At 43.1% G+C, this 19,861-nt stretch overlaps 1 protein-coding gene across 3 annotated transcripts; it reads right to left on the reverse strand.

The window, feature by feature from the left end:
- Positions 1–188: 188 nt before the first annotated feature.
- tbc1d23 (TBC1 domain family, member 23) lies at positions 189–18,312 on the reverse strand. 3 transcript variants are annotated; one of them, XM_015974321.3, is made up of 19 exons: positions 18,240–18,312; positions 17,428–17,545; positions 11,832–11,937; positions 10,052–10,256; positions 9,848–9,971; positions 9,636–9,760; positions 9,515–9,561; positions 9,332–9,435; positions 9,125–9,247; positions 8,929–9,021; positions 8,678–8,848; positions 8,424–8,466; positions 5,025–5,128; positions 4,797–4,939; positions 4,567–4,611; positions 3,828–3,916; positions 3,613–3,748; positions 3,284–3,478; positions 189–572 (listed from the first exon to the last, which is right to left on the reverse strand). In XM_015974321.3, the coding sequence occupies exons 1-19, from the start codon at positions 18,272–18,274 to the stop codon at positions 488–490; spliced, it is 2,091 nt and encodes a 696-aa protein (XP_015829807.3). In that variant the 5' UTR covers positions 18,275–18,312; the 3' UTR covers positions 189–487. The 3 variants fall into 3 exon arrangements, with proteins under 3 accessions (XP_015829807.3, XP_015829808.3, XP_015829810.1); XM_015974322.3 differs by lacking the exon at positions 4,567–4,611; XM_015974324.3 differs by lacking the exons at positions 17,428–17,545; positions 18,240–18,312 and adding an exon at positions 12,271–12,396.
- Positions 18,313–19,861: the final 1,549 nt, after the last annotated feature.

Consider the following 19,861-nt stretch of genomic DNA (forward strand, 5'->3'; position numbering starts at 1 on the left):
TGAACGTCAAATCTTTGCAATACATCAAGAAAAATGCAATACTGTTCACAACAAACAGGTTAGCCTGATAGAAGATGCTCGTGTCAAAAGAAATGGTCAGTCATGTACGGGTTTCAGAAACGCTGTACTTCCACTAGTAGTCCCGTCTGCTACGTTAAGGCCGGAGGGGGAAATCAGAGCCAAACTGCTGTGCAATCCCACGGTTTACTTGTAATAAGGAAGAATACAAACACGCACACAATAACTGGTATGTTACATTAGTAAAGGTAGTGGGCGTATGACAGTGGAGCACCTGGATGTTTGGACACACACAGCCTGTCCAACGCGTGCGTCTGTGATTGGCTGTGTGGCCAAAGGTCCCAAAGACAGACACACGGGGTGTCACAGTCAACTATGCACTGGGATCTGTACAGGTGGAACACCTCCCACAGGGAGAGCAAGAGGAGGAGAAGATTAGGAGGAGACGTCACTAGACTCTGATCTCCATTTATGAACTCTCCAGAGCGTCCAGAACTTTCATGATCTGCTGCTTGATGACCTTTGTGGCGTCGCCTGCGTTGGGTATTAGATACCTGAGAGGAAACAAAAGATTGTGTTAGTTCTGAAAAGAGACAGAAAGGTGTTTTTACCTGACATGAACGATAAGAGTTTTATCCATCCGTCCATTTTCTTCCGCTTATCTGAAGTTGGGTCGCAGGGGCAGCAGCCTAAGCAGAGAGGCCCAGAATTCCCTCTCCACAGACACTTGGGCCAGCTCCGCTGGTGGAATCCCAGCAGAGACATGGTCCCTCCACCGTGTTCTGGGTCTTCCTTTAGGTCTCCTTCTGGTTGGACGTGCCCAGAACATCTCACCAGGGAGGCGACCAGGAGGCATCGTAATCAGATGCCTGAGACACAACTGGCTCCTCTCAATATGAAGGAGCAGCAGGTCTACTCCGAGCCCCTCCCGGATGATCGAGCTTCTCACCCTATCTCTAAGGGAGAGGCCAGCCACTCTGCGGAGAAAACTCATTTTGGCCGCTTGTATCCGTGATCTCGTTCTTTCGGTCACTACCCAAAGCTCATGACCATAGGTGAGGGTAGGAACGTAGATCGACCGGTAAATCGAGAGCTTCGCCTTCTGACTCAGCTCTCTCTTCACCACGACAGACCGGTACAACGCCCGCATCACTGCAGATGCAGCACCAATCCACCTATCGATCTCACGCTCCAGCTTCCCCTCACTCGTGAACAAGACCCCGAGATACTTAAACTCCTCCACTTGGGGCAGGACCTCATCCCTGACCCGGAGAAGGCATTCTACCCTTTTCTGAATCAAGACCATGGTCTCAGATTTAGAGGAGCTGATTCTCATCCCAGCTGCTTCACACTCGGCTGCAAACCGCTCCAGCGAAAGCTGAAGATCACGTTCTGATGAAGCCAACAGGACCACATCATCTGCAAAAAGAGACCTGATCCTCAGGCCACCAAAACAGAAATGGTAAATGGTAAATGGCCTGTATTTGATATAGCTCCTTCTGGAGCCCTGGAACCCCCCAAGGCGCTTTACAACACAATCAGTCATTCACCCATTCACACGCTGGTGGGGATGAGCTACGATGTAGCCACAGCTGCAGCTGGGGTGCACTGACAGAGGCAAAGCTGCCGAGCTCTGGCACCATCGGTCTCTTCGACCACCACCAGCAGGCAAGGGGGGTTAAGTGTCTTGCCCAAGGACTCAACGACAGCGACAAACTGAGCGGGGCTCGAACCTGCAAAACCACATTGCTCCTCCTGAATCTGAGGTTCAACAATCCGACGGACCCTCCTCTCCAGAACCCTGAATAGACCTTACTAGGGAGGCTCAGGTGTGTGATCCCCCTGTAGTTGGAACTCACTCTGCGGTAGGGGGACCACCACCCCAGTCTGCCATTCCAGTGAAACTGTTGCCGATGTCCGTGTGATACTGCAGAGCCGCATCACCCAAAACAGCCCTACGACACCCAGAGCCTTAAGGAACTCCGGGCGGATCTCATCCACCCCCAGAGCCTTTCCACCAAGAAGTTTATTGGCAACCTTAGTGACCTCAGCCCCAGAGATTAGAAAGTCCAACCCAAAGTCCTCGGACTCTGCTTCCTCAATGGAAGACATGTCGGTGGAATTGAGGAGGTCTTTAAAGTATTCCGCTCACCGATCCACATCGTCTTGAGTAGAGGTCAGCAGCACACCGTCCCTACTATAAATAGTGTTGGTAGCGCACAGCTATCCCCTCCCAAGGCGCCGGACGGTGGACCAGAAGCTCCTCGAAGCCGTGCGGAAGTCTTGCTCCATGGTCTCACCAATCAGCTGCCTCTGGAGTCCCACTGGCAAAAAAGGCCCGATAGGACTCTTTCTTCAGCTTGACAGCATCCCTAACCATCGATGTCCACCGGCGGGTTCGGGGGTTGCCGCCATGACAGGCACCAACGACCCTGCAGCCACAGCTCCGGTCGGCCGTCTCAACAATGGAGGCATGGAACAGGGCCCATTCGGACTCATTGTCCCCCGCCTCCCCCCAGAACATTTTGGAAGTTCTGTCGGAGGTGGGAATTAAAGGTCCTTCTGGAAACTCTGCCAGACATTCCCAGCAGACCCTCGCAATAAGTTTGGGCCTGCCTGGTCTGACCGGCATCCTCCCCCACCATCTGAGCCAACTCACCACCAGGTAGTGGTCAGCTGACAGCTCCGCCCCTCTCTTCACCCGAGTGTCCAAGACATGCCACCGCAGATCAGATGAAACAACAACAAAGTCGATCATCGAGCTGCGGCCTAAGGTATCCTGGTGCCAAGAGCACATATGGACACCTTTATGTCTGAACATGGTGTTCATTATGGACAATCCATGACTGGTACAGAAGTCCAATAACAAAACACCACTCAAATTCAGATCGGGGGGGCCGTTCCTCCCAACCACACCTCTCCAGGTCTCACTGTCGGTGCCCACGAGAGCGTTAAAGTCCCCCAGCAGAACGAGGGAGTCACCGGAAGGAGCGCTCTCCAGCACCCCCTCTAAGGGTGGGTAGTCTGAACTGTAGTTTGGTGCATAAGCACAGACCACAGTCAGAACCCGTCCCCCCCCACTTAGGCAGTGGGAGGCTACCCTCTCATTCACCAGGGTAAACCCCAACGTACGGGAACCAAGATGGGGGACAACTAGTACGACCGCCCCTGCTCGACACCTCTCAGTGGGAGAAACTCCTTAGAAAATATAAAACATCATTAAATAAAAACAATTCCAATACTGCTTGTGTTTATCTATGAGCACCTCTCAACTGCAGAAATCTCGACTCCAGCTGAATTGTTGCTCCCAAATTTGAATGTGATGAGCTCAGGGTGCTTCTTTTTAGAGGTGATCTTCACCACAGAGCTCAGCGCTTGTCTGGACTGGATGTAGGCAAATCCCTTCCTGGAGGCAATCTCCCTCAGGCAGTACATGTGAGTCGCTGTGATCAGCAAGTGACTGAAATAGAGACGAGATTTCAAGAGACAAGAGATTTCCCACTTCCTCAAGTCTAACAGAAGCTGAAAGACGTGTCAGAGCTTCCTGTTAGCTTTCTTCCTAATTCCACACCAACAGGAAGTTGAGCAGCTCACCTGGGGAACATGTGACCCGTCTCTTTCACCTCATTACATGGGATGTGATGTTTGACATCCGGCTTGCTTATCCAGGTCTGAATGTTTACGATCTCCTTCCTGTCATCGTCCGACATGGAAGAGCTGTCGATCTCATCTGGGAAACATAAAAAATCCCGTCAACTGGTTTCACAAAAAGCCGAACGGGCACATTTCCAACTGTACTGGTTCTTCACCAGTGTCATACTCCTCTTCATCACCAATACTGAAGACGGGCTTCACCCCTCTGTAAGGTTTGCCGACTCGGTCGCTGCTGCTCACGTGTCTGTTTACGACAAAGGCAGTTATCAGCATTACTGGTACGGTGTAGGGAGCTGAGATGGTTAAAAACCAGTGTGAGCTTGCAGACAAACGGCAATGACACGGAGAGCTCAGGCTGCAGTGAAAATCATGAGCCCACTACAGATTATGCTGGTAAACACAAGAGGAGACACTTTTAGTTCACGTCAGAATCAACACATTAGTACTTGTATGATATTCCGGGCCACATGCAGCAAACTGCAGCGTTTCTAACGTTGTGTTCAGCCCTGGCTGTCACGTCAGCAAACAACAATGAAATGGAAAGACAGTTTAGAGCATCTCAAAGGCAAAGGCCAGGCGTGTCCTAGAGCTTCTCAGCCACTTGTTTCGTTTTTAAAAAGAGAACTAGACCACAGCCTTAGGGACGTCAGGATGTACGGATGAGTACTTGCATGTTGCAGCAGCTCCACATGTTGTTAGTGAAAGCATGAAACAAAGACCGTAGACACAGGCTGCTCTCGGCGTGTGGAAAGTGTGCTGCTGCTGCTGTTATGAGTGAGCGGATTAGGAAGATGCTGCTACGAGACATGCTTTCATGTAGAAAAGAGGACCGGTGCAAATCTAAAGCCAGTGGGCATGCTGGTGAGGAATGACTCAATGTTTGGGAGCTCTTACCGATCTTGGACCACCTTCTCTGGCCAGGGCAGATTGAAAGTTATTCTAGTGTGGAATAAGGCACAGGGGACTTTATTTTGTCTTGCATTACAACGAAGCTGTGGTATTATTTTTAACAATCAGAATAATGACAGCCCAGTTCAGTCCGGTTTAAACTCCTATTAAACCCACGGGTGAGTGGTACAGGAAGAGCTCTAAACATGAAGTTCAGAAGGGGAGCGGGTCCCTACCGTTCTACAGGGGTGGAGGTGTTCTCGATGAAGCTGATCATCTTCTCCTTCACGTTGACAGACTTGGACTTGAGAGCAAATGTCATTTTGTTGACCAGTGACTTGACACCTTTGCCATCTCCAGGGCTGCTCAGAGACTCTCCCTGTGTCGTTTAGGAAGACCAGATCAAATATTTTCATCCGCACTTCAACTTTATTAAAAACATGTCAAATTAAATTAATTCCTACATCAGCAGAACCGAGGCTGTGAGATCCAGAAGTGCTGACAATCCAGTTTACATAGGAAGAGTCGAGGCCCTCAACGTTCATGTCCACCAGGTGCTTCTGAAGGCCTGAAACGACACACATCTCTGTAAACTGTAGCTTAGACTAAAAATGGTATTTATGCTAAATGTGTTTCACCCTCACCAACAACAAACCCACTCACTCCAAAGCTTTTCATGTTTTAAACAACAACGTATCACGTAGAGAAGTGATGGGAGTCGTAGTTGTTAAAGCTCCCTTTACCATTAATCAGATTTAAATCACCTTACGTTCACACGTTTGGCTTCTTCCTTAGTTTGAAGGAACAAATGCTTTCTTTTTACATCTAGGTGAGTACAAGTTCACTCACGTGCACCAAGCAGTGAGCAGCACCAGCATCAACACAAACGGAGTAGGTTAGGGTTAGGGTTAGGGTTTGATTCAGTTAAAGACGACCGTGTCAAGGTTGGTTGTACCATCGGTGATGAAGGGTTATCGTTCTTCAGAAACACTCAAATGTGAACAAACATCTGGAGTCGCATCATGGCTGACATTTTATTTTTATAGAAACATTTAAGAAAAGTATCAGATACATTGATGACATCACTGTTACAAATGCGCCAGTCATTTCGTGTTCAGGGGGTTGTCAGCAGCTGCTGAATGTAACTAATAAAGTTCTCTAACTCAAGTTACTTTTACATTCAAGTTACAAGTAGTTACTGCTTAAAGACTTAATCAGAGAGTCGTAATCAGATTACTTCTTCAAGGTAACTGTGGCAACACTGGTGGCCACCTTCACTTGGACTAAATCAGTCAGTTACACCGAACCCAGAAATCTGGACCAACTGTAGCAGTAGCATAAAGAAGTTACTCTGCAGGTTAGTCTAGCCGTGCTCCACTGTAGCCTCAGCAGGTCTACCATTGGTCCAAACAGTTGTGTGTCAGGCTATGGCCAATCACAGTGCTCTACGTTTCTCGGATGGGCTAACCACCAGCGCTGCGACAGAAGAAAACAACAAAGATGGCGGCCACTCGTTTGAAACAGCTTTGGCATCAGAGCCAGGCTTTACTGAGTCAAGAGCAGGTTACTGCAGTACTTAAGTCCTTTACTTTAGTGAATGTACACTGCCTGGCCCAGAAGAAAAGTTGGCACCAAAAATAAGCTCAAACTCTAATATTTCATTGGACCTCCTTTAGCTTTGATTTCGGCACGTGTTCACTGTGGCATTGTTTCAATAAGCTTCTGCAATGTCACAAGTTTTATTTCCAACCACACGGTTTACCCTAACCCGGACCCGGACCCTACCCGAGCACTTTTTAAGCCATGCAGGTTGCCAAACTTTGCTTAACCCCCCGCCAGGCCAAGCGTCGAGATTCTGAATGGAGTTAAGGTCTAGACTCTGTGGTGGTACTGCCCCCACAGGCACTAGGCATGATGGGTGCGCCACTCTCTCTGCCTCTCTTCTTACCCTGATGCACCCCCACACTGGAACAGGGTCCATCTAGACTCAGTAAACCACACGACCTTCTTCCATTGCTCCAGAGTCTAATCTTTATGCACCCTAGCAAACTGAAGCCTTTTTCTGTTTTCCCTCACTGATTAGTGGTGTTCTTATGGCTACCAGCTGTTCAGTCCCAATCTTCACAGTGTGCATGTGGAAATGCTCTTATTTCCTCTGTTAAACATAGCCCTGAGTTCTACTGCCGTTTTCCTTCTATGTGATTTAACCAAATGTTTAAATGATCACAAGATATTTTTTGGGGCCACATTTTTTTCTAGAAGATGATGGGTCCCCACTATAACTCCAGGTTTTAATAAAGCGTTGGACAGTTCTTAAGCCAGTTTTAGTCGTTTCTGCATCTCCTTAGATGTTTTCTCTGCTTGATGCATGCTAATGATCTGACCCTTCTCTAACAGACTAACCTCTTTTCCACGACCACCAGATGTTCATTGCACCAGTTGGGTTAAATAACTTGTTACCATGCAGTAATTATCCAATATACTTCCACCTATATGCTCAGTTAAATCCAGGTGGCGAACTTATTTTGGCCAGGCAGTGTATTTGCATTGAATTGCCCCGTTTACTGACAACCGTAGCAGCGAGTACGTCACGTTGTTGGTTGATCTGATTGGACCTAGTGCGGACCAACTGCGTGCAGACACCGTTTAAAAGACAGTTTGATAGATGCCACCCCATAAGGGAGTCGTTTCATTGGTCCGTGGTCATACTATATATTTACTTACATAGGATGGCCCACCAGGCTACATTACACACACACACGCACACACACACACACACACACACACACACACGCACGCACGCACGCACGCACGCACGCACGCACGCACGCACGCACGCACGCACGCACGCACACGCACACACACACACACACACACACACACACACACACACACACACACACACACACACACACACACACACACACACACACACACACACACGCACACGCACACGCACACGCACACGCACACACACACACACACACACACACACACACGCACACACACACACACACACGCACACACTATTGCCTACTATTTGCATTAAACTCTGACTGCATTTTAATTGTTGTCTGAATCTGGTGCCCTTGAGCCTGTGAGGCTGAAGTGAAAACTCCCCTCAGAAGAAATGTGGAATGTTGCTGTCGCTATGGAAACTCTCTCCCTATCCCAGCCTGGGAGGGACTGTGACCGGTGAAGGCCGTGGGACCGTATCTAGGATTCAATGTGCTCTCTAACCCATTATCTCCCTCCCCTGTCCAAACGGAGGTGATGAGCGCTGCTCTTGCGGCTGCACGATCTGAAGTGTGGAGAGTCCCAACCCTACGTCCCCACCTAGTGGACACGTATGTTGTGTATTGTCTGAAGTCTGTGTGCGTGTTCTTTTGCATAGCAAAGCTATCCTCTCGGTGGGGGTAACTCTGAAGAGCCTTCCCCCGACTCTGTCCTCATATAAACCCTCTTGATCGATAACGGTAGCGCGACTCGTGTTGCAAATGACCACAGTCACCAACTCTGGACATGTGTCTATGTATGTATGTATGTCTGATCTTGGAATTGTGTGTACTGAAACAATTGAATTTCCCTCTGGGGTTAATAAAGTATTTTTGAATTTTGAATTGAATTGAACAATGTGTTCTGTGTGTGCTCTTATTGTGAAAGGGTGTTTACTCTGGTTCGCTCAGCGAGGAGCAGTATAGTGTTGGAATAAAAAACTTCTGGTTCAACAAACTGGAGTCATTTACTGAGTAGCAATTGGCTTTTCTGTGTTGAGCAATAAAAAACAGCACAGTCCAAGTACCTGACCACTAACCGTCTAACGCTGTAGTGATGCTAACAGTGGGAATGCATGACCTACTTACCCATAAAACCCCCTTTAGCGATGCTCACATATTCTTTGTTTTTCTGTAACAGAGAGTCTTTGTCAGAGAAAACTAAATAAATAGTCTGTCAAGAAAATAAGTCTCATTCTAACAAATAAAACCCACAGAAATGATTCATCCTAGTTTAAGAAAAACATCAAAAACCTACCAAAGCTTCTAGGTTCTGTTGCCTTTCGATTAAATAAAAAGACTGATGAGGTCTAACCTCCATCCTTTCTGTCCGTGTCCCTCACCTGTAGGAAATGTGCCAGCACCATGTTCATGTACATGTCCTCCTCCTCTCTCCCACTGCCCATAAAGCACAGGTGCTCGCCGCTGGCGATGGATCCAGACTCCAGGGACTGCTTCTGTGTCTCCAGGAGGGACTTGACAGACAGAGCAAACTCCGAGGGGTTCTGGAGCATCTTTGGGGATGCATATAGATTACATCCATTATGGTCCACAAACATTTTCAGAAGTATTTAATATTGCTAACATCCCTTACCAGGTCAGAGTCCAGGTGGAAGGCTGTGGACAGGTGACCAGCGTTGTACTGCTCTGCAGGTCGACAATCTACCACAAAGAACCGTACCCCATCCTAAAACCCCCAAAAATAACAAAAACATTTAAAAACCAGCCCTCATCATGTCTGAGAATATGACCCGGCTCTTTCGCTAGCTGCATATGTGGGTGTCACTGACCTGCTGCAGCTGATTGGCCTGCAGGATTTCAGGAACAGACACAGGAAGACACAGAGCTTGACTTAAGTCAGTGTCCTCCTCTTTAAGCGCCACCAGGCTGCTACCAAACAGATTCTGATTCATCTGCCAAACCAAAGAGAGAAATAAAGACTTACGTTGTCTTCTCATCGTAGCCAAGCAACACTTGGTATGCTTTAAGAGCTTCACCTTTCTGAGCGACAGGGGAGTCTTGCTCTGGTAATACTGGGCCAGTGAAAACAAGTCCTCAATATCTTCAGCTTCTAGGAGTGAAGGCGATGCTTCCAGCATTTCTGCGTCAATAAAAAACTGTTTAAGTCAAGTTTTCAATCAACACGCTGAACAAATCCAGAAAAAATGTTGTAAACTCACTGATAATGTCCTCTTTGCTCTCTCCTTCTTGTCCCAGAAGGGTCTCTCTGAAGAAACATCACACCATTAGAGCAGAAATGAAAGATACTGGGTCTTAAATAGCTTCTGATAAACTACTAACTTGGCATTGACGAGGATGATGAGCATGAGGAAGAAGATAAGGAAAGGGTCCCCCTGCTGAAGGTACGAGTCCCACAAGGCCTGGGTGACCTCTGGCCTGCAGTGGCTGGAGAACAAACTGCCCAGCTGCAGAGCAGACAAAACAAAGACAGGCAGAGCTCAGATCTCCTGCACAGCCTGCAGCATTTCTGTCGCAGCAAAAACCAGACGGACCCAGCTGATGGCGTACGAGTCAGGGGTGATTTTCTTGGTGTCTAAGAAGGAGCACAGCTCTGGCTCATGATACTGCAGAAGCAGTCTATAAAGGTGGAACGGTCGACCCTTTGGCACGCAGTCCCTGAAATAAAACGAAGAGTTGTCCGTGTGATCCATCTCATTGTGAGGAGGGATAAAGTACAGCAGCATGAGCGGGTTTACCTGGGGATGTACTTATTCATGACAGCATAGAAGCAGTTGTAGAGGTCGCTGCGAGGTAACCGAAGCCCCAGCAGGGGTTTGAGCACATGTGGCCAGCTGAGCTCTGGGGTGAAGGTGATGTTACGAGACTTGCAGTAGAACGTGATAACCGACTCGACGTCAGACACCATGTCACTCCTTTCTTCTTCTGAAGCTTCCAGCTGGTCTAAGTGAGAATCAAGCAGAGAGGTGTTATGGACATGTTCTCATAGACTCATGTTAAAGTTTCTGCCCTGTTGCAAATCAGTTTGTGTTTCACCTTTAAATGGTTCAGACCATTGAACTCATTTAATATATTAAGAAAACCTCAGTACATACAAAAAAATACGTATTTAAAATGGCAATTTCATTTATTAAAGCAGAGCGCCAAACCAACCTAGTCCTGTTAAAACAGTAACTGTAACTCTTGTTAAAGGTACAATATGCAGTCAGACGCATAACAGTCTAATGTCTCAATCGTAGAGGGAAGATCACATAAAAACTATTTCATTCTCAGCAGTGGGGGGGGGGGGTAGTCGTTCTTTACAAAGGCAAGGCTGTCTGTGCCGAGCTAACGCTGCAGCACTGGCATTTGTAATTTGACATCGGCCATAAAAATGCTCCAGAGTTGTTTAAAGAACTTAAGTCGGTAAAAAGATCAAACCCACCTGAAAACATGGAGTAGGCCAAAAGATCTCAAACATACTATGAGAGAAATTCAAGAGCAAATGAACCTGGAGCAACATTTAAAGCCCTGCAGGATTCACTTAGTTAGGGCCAAATGCAGAGTTTCAATTAGAAGTACCTTCTGCTGACCACAAAGAACGTCTCGCATTTGACAAAAAAAATAAAATAAAAAATACATGACAATGTCCAAGACTTCTGGGGGAATATTCTGTGGACTGATGAAACAAAAGCAGAACTTTCTAGAAGGTGCTTGTCTTGTTACATCTGCTATAAAACTAACAGCGTTTCAAACAAGACCATCATGCTACCAGTCAGACACGGCGGTGGTAGTGTGATGGTCTAGGCCTGTTTCACGACCTGGACCACTGATGGAACCATGAATTCTGCTCTCTAGCAGAAAATCCTGAAGGACAAAGTCTGACCTTAAGCTGGTAGAGGATGTTGCATCCATCCAGTTATTAAATGTAGGGGTCAATTACTTTTTCAAATAAGGTCGGGTGACGGTTGGTTTGGATTATTTTACTCCTCAATCATTAAAGTCATCATCTTTACTTCAATTATCTGTGCTTCAAATCAACAAACAAATTCAGTAACCGATATTTAAGTGCAACAAAAACATCTTTAAAGGAGTAAACATTTTTCACAGCACCGTTAATGCTCGGGGATTCACTCTTGGCTTGAAAACCAATGACAGAGAAACATGAAGAATGACATTTGGAGGTATTTTAAAGTAGAGAAGCAAAGAAACTTTCAATGTGATTTTCTAATCTAGAGGACGAAGAAAGTGTCTTGGTTGAAACATTTGAGGACATTTCCTACTTTAGCCACACCCACCCACTCTGGTTGATGTCAAAGCAGCACAAGGATCAGAGAAACACTTCCTGATCTGATCTCAGCGAGACAGAAGCTCAGATCTAAAATGCTGCTAAACAGGTTTCTTCCTTCCCAGTCAAGAATCTCAAGGACAAAAATCTATTTAAATCATTTATAAATCCGTTTTTATGCTAAATCTATTCCCTTCATATCTTGTGATTCTTAAACCTTAAGGTCCTAAACATCCAGTGACTTTACTCACCGATCAGCTGTTGGCTGCGGTTGTGAATGAGTGTCTGTTCGAGTAAATCAAGGACACCGTCCCACGGAGACAAGCTGTCTCCTTTTCCGGAGACGTTGAGAGCAATCTGCCAGAGCACAAAAAAAGATTCACAGCTAAAAATAGAGTTTCTGAATGACAAAAGGACACCGGCTACCCAGAAAGAGCTGAAACTGGTCAGAAAACAGCTTTTTCAATACTTTAGTAAGTATACATTATTCAGTGATGATCATTTAGCTCCAGCTCTCACTGAACTTCCTAACTGGAGAGACATCCAAGATAAACAGAAAACAGTACTGATGGACTTTGTAAAATAAGTGAAGGAACTGAAAGCCTAAATCACTGAGAAAGACAAAATAATTAACATCCTGGAAAGGCGGGTGGATGATTTAGAACAATATACAAGAATGGAGGATGTTACTGTGAGTGGGCGTATCACGAGGCACCGATCAGATGCTCGAGTGACAGCAAATGCTGAGAAGCAGACTGGTGAGACGCTTGAAGAACCAAATACTCTTCAAAACCAAGTAAAATATTCATGTCGATGGTAAGGATCTCTCTGCCTGTCATGTGCTGCCTGAGAAAGATAAAAATGCAAACAGGCTATTGTTATCAGGTTCATGAACAGAAAGTCAAAACTTGACTTATTACAACAAACAAAAACACTTAGAGGATCAGCCGTGTACATAAACGAACACTCGACAAAGAAACATTCTGGAATAGCAAGGCAAGCAAGGGCTCTGAGGAAACGGGAGAATACAGTCCACATGGACAAGGAATGGCAACGTGTGGATAAAACTGCTCGGAGCGCCAGAAGATGCTAAAGTGCAACTGATAAGAGACACTGAGGAGCTAGGGAAGCTTAAATGATAAAATTCTCAAACCAAACAGTTACTCATTACATCCTGGTTACTTCTTTTTTGTGTTTTTGTTATTTATTCTTGGATGCATATCGACTGTACATCTCATGAATATTTGATATATATCTTTCATCTGAAGATGAGGACTGGATTATGAACACGCTGAATCAAACAGAACTGGAAACATTTGTCAACAACAAAATAATTTAGATGACATAGACCCTGACATTAATTACTTTAGTCATGTAAACAGTGAGTTTTTATTATAGGGAACTACAGCTAAACGAACAAATGAAGACAGATCGATCTTTATCAATAATCCACATTAATAGTAGAAGTCTCTATGCAAACGTTGAGAGCATAAAGGCTTTTCTAAATCAGTTTAAAACTCCTTTTAGGATTATATTCATATCAGAGACATGGATCAATGATGAAAAAGACTCAGATGTTGATTTAGACGGATATGAGACGTACATTCAGACAGAAAGTGTAAAAAAGGAGGAGGAGGAGCTCTGTATGTTGACAGGAATTTAAGTAGTAAAATGTTACCAGAAATGACAATGACACTAGACGAAGTCATGGAAAGTTTAACAATTGAGATAATAATGGAAAATGGAGTGAATATACTAGTTAGCTGTATATACAGAGCCCCAGGATCGGATATGGGTACGTTTAAAACCTGCATAGAGAAAATGTACACAAACATCGGCCAAAAGGATATTTTCATCTATGGGGACTTTAACATCGACCTCATGAAGTCAAAACTGCATAAACATCCTGAAGATTTCTTAGACGTGATGTGTAGTCTATCCCTGTTCCTGAAGATCACACGACCAACGAGAATTAAGACATAACGTGCAACCTTGACTGACAACATTTTTACAAATTGTGTTGAAAAAATTATGGCAGGTGGCATTCTAACAAAAGATATTAGTGACCACTTACCTATATTTGTATATTAGTTATATCAGCAATGTAATTAAAGAAAGTAGGTGTCAAAGGAAATCAGGGAAAGAGATCCATCAGAGATTACGAACAGACGATTTAATTGCTGCATTTAAAGAGGAACTGATGTCCCAAGACTGGGATGTAGTCTATAGGGAAGATGACGGTGACATGGCATATAGTACATTTATTGACATATTTAAGACACTTTACAATGAGCATTGTCCAGTCAAGGTCATTAATAGAAGTCATAAGTATAAAAATCTCCCATGGCTAACTACAGGATTACAAAACGCTTGTAAAAAGAAAAATGGTCTTTATAGGAATTTTATTAAACTACGAACTAAGGAAGCTGAAATCAGATATAAAGTTTACAAAAATAAATTCACTGAAATAATAAGAACTAGTAAAAAGATATATTACAGAAAAATCCTAAATGAAAATAAGAATAACTTAAAAGGTAAAAGGTGTCTGGGATATACTAAACAAATTAAGGAATGGTGGGACAAAGAAAATACTACACCCTGAATACTTTACTGATAATCAAAGTGATATTTATGATAAAATAAAAGTAGTTAATAGAATTAATGAATATTTTGTGAATGTAGGCCCAGAGCTAGCAGCAAATATACCAAGCCAAAAAGACAGACAATAAGTGAACCATTGATAAAAACAAACTACCCCGACTCAATCTTCCTCTCAGCAGTGGATGAGTTGGAAGTTCAATCAGTTGTTGATAAATGCAACAACAAAGTCTCCACTGATCATGACGGTATTGATATGGTGTTGGTTAAAAGAGTTATTGATGGTATTCTAAAACCATTAACGTATATATTTAACTTATCCTTCCAAACAGGTTTATTTCCTCAGAAAATGAAAGTAGCTAAAGTAATACCAATTTTAAGCAAGGGAATAAACATCTACTTAACTCCAGGCCAGTAACACTTCTTCCTCAATTTTCAAAAATCCTGGAAAAACTATTTTATATCAGACTAGAAAACTTTTTAAATAAACACGAAATACTAAACCATAGTCAGTACGGATTCAGAGAAAAGAGGACAACAGCACTTGCAATAATGGAAGCAACGGATGAAATAATTTATACATTAGATAAAGGTACTATGCTATTGGAGTATTTACAGATTTTAGGAAAGCTTTTGATACAATAAATCATTCAATTCTCACAAATAAGCTTCAACAGTACGGCATTAGGGGAATAGCACTGGACTGGATCACCAATTATTTATCTAAGAGACAACAATTTGTGAAAATGGATGATGTCACTTCTGAAAATATGGGGATTGCCTGTGGTGTCCCCCAGGGGTCAGTATTAGGACCTGCTCTATTTTATATATATATATATATATATATATATATATATATATATATATATATATATATATATATATTAATATGTATGTATGTATTGATGGTAACTTGTAAAGTAAATTAGTAATGTGAGACAAGGGGGTGGGATTGAATAAGCACTTGCTTCTTCTTACACCCTTTGGACAAAGACTTCTTTTTATTGGTAAATCTTTTCTTTTCTACTATGTTCATAGATTTTTAAATAATATTTTGTCTTATGTTCAAATAAACGTTTCAATCAATCAAAATGTATGCCATCAGGGTCAAATCTAAAGTTTAAACTCAACGACTGGCTTTTATCAGCTGAGGAACAAGCATTTAAGGTGCAGTTTACAGTTTTCATAATGAACAAAAGATCTTTCATAAACAAACACAGTTCAGTTTGTTACTAGTTTCCTCACAAAGTTTAGAAGACCTCAGAGGTATTAGCCAGAGACCATTTTCAGATTATTGCTTTGCTGTGATCTAAGACAGACCGATGTTTAATCAACGTGTCTGTCTACCTCATAAACAAAGGAATGAAAGCATCGACAGGGATAAACTGGTTTTTAAATGACAGGAATGTGGCACTAAATAAAACCAAAGCCTCAACTAGAGGTGTGTTAGGATGAAATGACGTAACCCGAGGATGACATTCTGGTCCTTCCAGTTGGTAAATCCTTACAGAGACCAGAACCAGGTGCCAGATTTCAGCATTTACTAAAATTCTGATTGGCCTGACCACAATGAGAGCCCACACACTAATATGTTATGCATGATCTGATCAAAAGGGCAAATTTAAAACATTTGGGAGAAATAAAATTTTATTTTTTATTTAAACTTTCTAGCTACGCGTTCTACACAGCTCTGATGACGTGCTGATGATGTGACTGACAAATTATTTTATATTTTTCTCCACTGTTCACACTAAAAATCTTATAAAAGTTTGTAAACATCTGTAAACATGGATGCCTTGTAGAGTGGATGAGTGAAATCTGACCAATGAGGGTGGGTTTTGCTCCCGGGCTGTATTTAGAGTTGTTTACTTCTGATAAGAACAGCCAGAACACACACACCAAGCTTTTATGTTTGACATCATCATGCGTCTCAGGTGAGACACTGACTATGAAATTTTACAGGTACATCATTACCAACTCAAACTCAATACGGGCCAAGAATTTTACAATATCCTGTCAATATCCTACCATTTCCATTCATTACTTACAAACAAATTGTAGGACATACAATGTCCTTTCAAAAGCTAAACTGACAGTGTTTTATTAAAACAAAGTAGGGAAAATTAAAATCCCTCTAGAGCGGGGTGTCCTAAACTCCATCCATCCATTTTCATCCGCTTATCCGGAGTCGGGTCGCGGGGGCAGTAGCCTAAGGCGAGAGGCCCAGACTTCCCTCTCCCCAGCCACTTGGGCCAGCTCCTCCGGGGGAATCCCAAGGTGTTCCCTGGCCAGGTGAGAGACATAGTCCCTCCAGCGTGTCCTGGGTCTACCTATAGGTCTCCTCCCGGTTGGACGTGCCTGGAAAACCTCACCAGGGAGGCGTCCAGGAGGCATCCTGACCAGATGCCCGAGTCACCTAAACTGGCTCCTCTCGATGTGGAGGAGCAGCGGGTCTACTCCAAGCCCCTCCCGAATGACCGAGCTTCTCACCCTATCTCTAAGGGAGAGCCCAGACACTTTTTGAAGAAAATTCATTTTGGGCGCTTGTATCCGTGATCTCGTTCTTTCGGTCACTACCCAAAGCTCATGACCATAGGTGAGGGTAGGAACGTGGATCGACCGGTAAATCAAGAGCTTCGCCTTCTGACTCAGCTCTCTCTTCACCACGACAGACCGGTACAACGCCCGCATCACTGCAGATGCAGCACCAATCCACCTATCGATCTGACGCTCCAGCTTCCCCTCACTCGTGAACAAGACCCCGAGATACTTAAACTCCTCCACTTGGGGCAGGACCTCATCCCTGACCCGGAGAAGGCATTTTCCTAATCAAGACCATGGTCTCAGATTTAGAGGAGCTGATTCCTAACCTTTCAAGACAAAGGCCAAAATAATCAAGTTAAAATCCCTCACAGGCCACAAAAAGGTGATTTCTTTAATTTAAAAAAATTGTTCATTTTTTATTTATTTACACTTTTCAAAAATGCCTAAAATAGATATTTAGTAAAAATCTGAACATAAAAATGTTTAAATGTTTTTATCTACATCAACAGTGTTCTGAAAATGCTAGAGGGGGACTGCTTTTCCTGTCTGGATGCTCTATGTGACTAAATTTTTCCTACTAAACCAATTAAAAGAAAAGCAAGTAAAAAGTAATGTGGCTGTATGTGTCTGACCCCCAAAAATCCCAACACATCCAAAAACCCTTTGCTTCTCAACTATAAAGTGACCTCTTTCTTGTTAACAGACCTTCCACATCTTTGCTCTATGTTGAGCTGAATACTCATGAACCTGGACGATGTTCCTCTCCATCTCCATGTCCATGTCTGAGCCTCCTGAGTCCAGAGCCTCGGCTAGATCCTGGTCCCTGGGGACAATCACAGAACACACATTTCACACACTGAAATTAAATACAATGTGAAGTTAAACACAAACATGACAGCTTAAGTCAATCAATGAAATATCAAATTTTAAAATAATCAAAAGAAATCCTGTCGCTCTGAGGGCTTTCTAAGGATCGTTAGCTATTTGTCTCAATTCTAGTTTATCGTGAAATGAATTAACACCAGCTGTTTCCAGGCACATGACAAGACGCGTTTAAAGTCTCGAAAAGTCTTACAATGGCTGACACTGCTGTGAATGTTTTCAACATAAACGTGTTTTAATTTTAAAGACAACATGACTACTAGGGTCCGAGTAGCTATTTGGCAGTGACTTTGAGGAGATCCAGCAAATTTTGAGCATATTAATAAACGACCACTTTCTTAAAATGTGCCAAAGATAAAATAAAAAAAAAATAAAAAAATAACTAAGGTATTAACTACAAACAGAAATACTGGTTACCTATCTTAGTGGCTAAACTGCTATGAGAAGCAGTTTAGCTGATTATCATTAAGCTAACTAGCTACCTAGCTACATTAACGAACTAGATAAGGCCAAGTGTCAGTGCAGCAGCGACAAAAACTACTTTTTATGTAACTGGTGACGATGAGACAAAGACAACATTCTGACAGCTAAACGTAAGCCTCTAGATATGCTAATCCAACGATTAATTGTCTCACCAGCTGCCCTGAAGAGCTTCCTCCACAGACTCCATTGTTAATGTTGACAGACACGTAACGTACCGTAAACATGGCTCATATGTCGTAAACATTGAGTTCTCTTACTACTCTACTGAGTCCAACTCACTTGTATTAATAATAACATCTAACTTTGATTTTTAGGGTAAAACAATTAAAACATTTACTATTTATTGCACAATGTCAATAAAAACTGATGATAAAATTATGTTCAGAATTACCTCAAACATCAGAAACACCATGGCTTTGATAGTTGTGGTTATTTTTATTGTCATAAATAAATGGCATTTGCCCATGCTTTTTTGGGTTTATTTTTTAGCTGCTTTTAACAATATTATACTGGCTTTACTAATAACACATGTACACAGGCTAAATATGAAAGTAATGGCATTATTGAGTTGGATGTCTGAAAAGAAAGTACCAAAAAAGTTTACTTTCGTAAAAAATGAAAAAATGCTAAATCATTTGCAAACATGGAACAGTATTTATAAACTTAAATTTGATTTGGGTTTTAAATATTCACATCTAATCAAATGTGGTAAAGATTGTGGATAACTTATTCAAACTCAAATATTTTGGGGAACCAACCCAAAATGAGCTGATGTGCCATCCATGAACCAAGCTCCACCAGTTGATTATCCAGCATTGCACCGAGTCATGCCGAACACAGAAATCTATACCACTGCCTGCTGCTCTGCCAACTAAAGGAGTTTGAGGAAAATAATGAACCATTATTGGTTTTTAGTTCACCCTAAGCTGTTAAACAATTAGCTGCATGATTGCAAATAAAGCCCAAAACATATTTTTTGCCTGATTAGTTAAATTGAGAGAATTTTTCATAGCTCCATTCACAGGTTAAAATAGGGCTGGGCGATATGGCCTAAAATCAATATCACGATACATCGAGGATTTCACCTCGTTTACGATAAATGGGCAGTAACTACAGGTATGAGCAGAAACAAAAGATGTCCACTAGACGAGGCTGTCACATGCATTATGTTGTCATATTTTTGTGTGACTCAAGGTGGTGCAGCTTCTTAAAGGGACATGAATTTTGCCAACCTACACACATTTTTTTAGTTCTTTATCAAATTTATTGACATGGGAAAAATTATCTTTAAGTGAGAAATTTCGGTAACAATAAATTTTTGATTTATTGCCCAGCCCTAGATCAAAGGTTACACCCAAAAAGCGATCACCAATAGAATGTACTGCCTGCATGCGGCACACATTTCAATAAACAAAATTTATTTGCAGCAAATTAAAACTTTAGTGTTGTCTGACAGCTGGTCTTTATAGTTGACATTGAAATTGTCACTTAGGGCAGTATTTCCCAACCCTGGTCCTCAAGGCACACTGTCCATGTTTTCCATGTTACACTTTTGAACACCAGTGTGTCTCTGCTGCCACACACCTGACTTAAAGGAGTGATTAATAGGCATCTGCAGCAATTGATGTCCTCCTGAGAAGCAGATAAATATCAGGTGTGCTGAAGCAGAGGCATGGAAAACATGCAGGCCAGTGTGCTCTGGGAAACACTGACAACGGGGACAATAGCAAACTTCTGAAATATAGAAAAATACCAGCTGAAAAGGTCAAAGTAG

Source organism: Nothobranchius furzeri, chromosome 16 (assembly GCF_043380555.1).
Source record: "Nothobranchius furzeri strain GRZ-AD chromosome 16, NfurGRZ-RIMD1, whole genome shotgun sequence".
Classification (NCBI taxonomy): domain Eukaryota; kingdom Metazoa; phylum Chordata; class Actinopteri; order Cyprinodontiformes; family Nothobranchiidae; genus Nothobranchius; species Nothobranchius furzeri.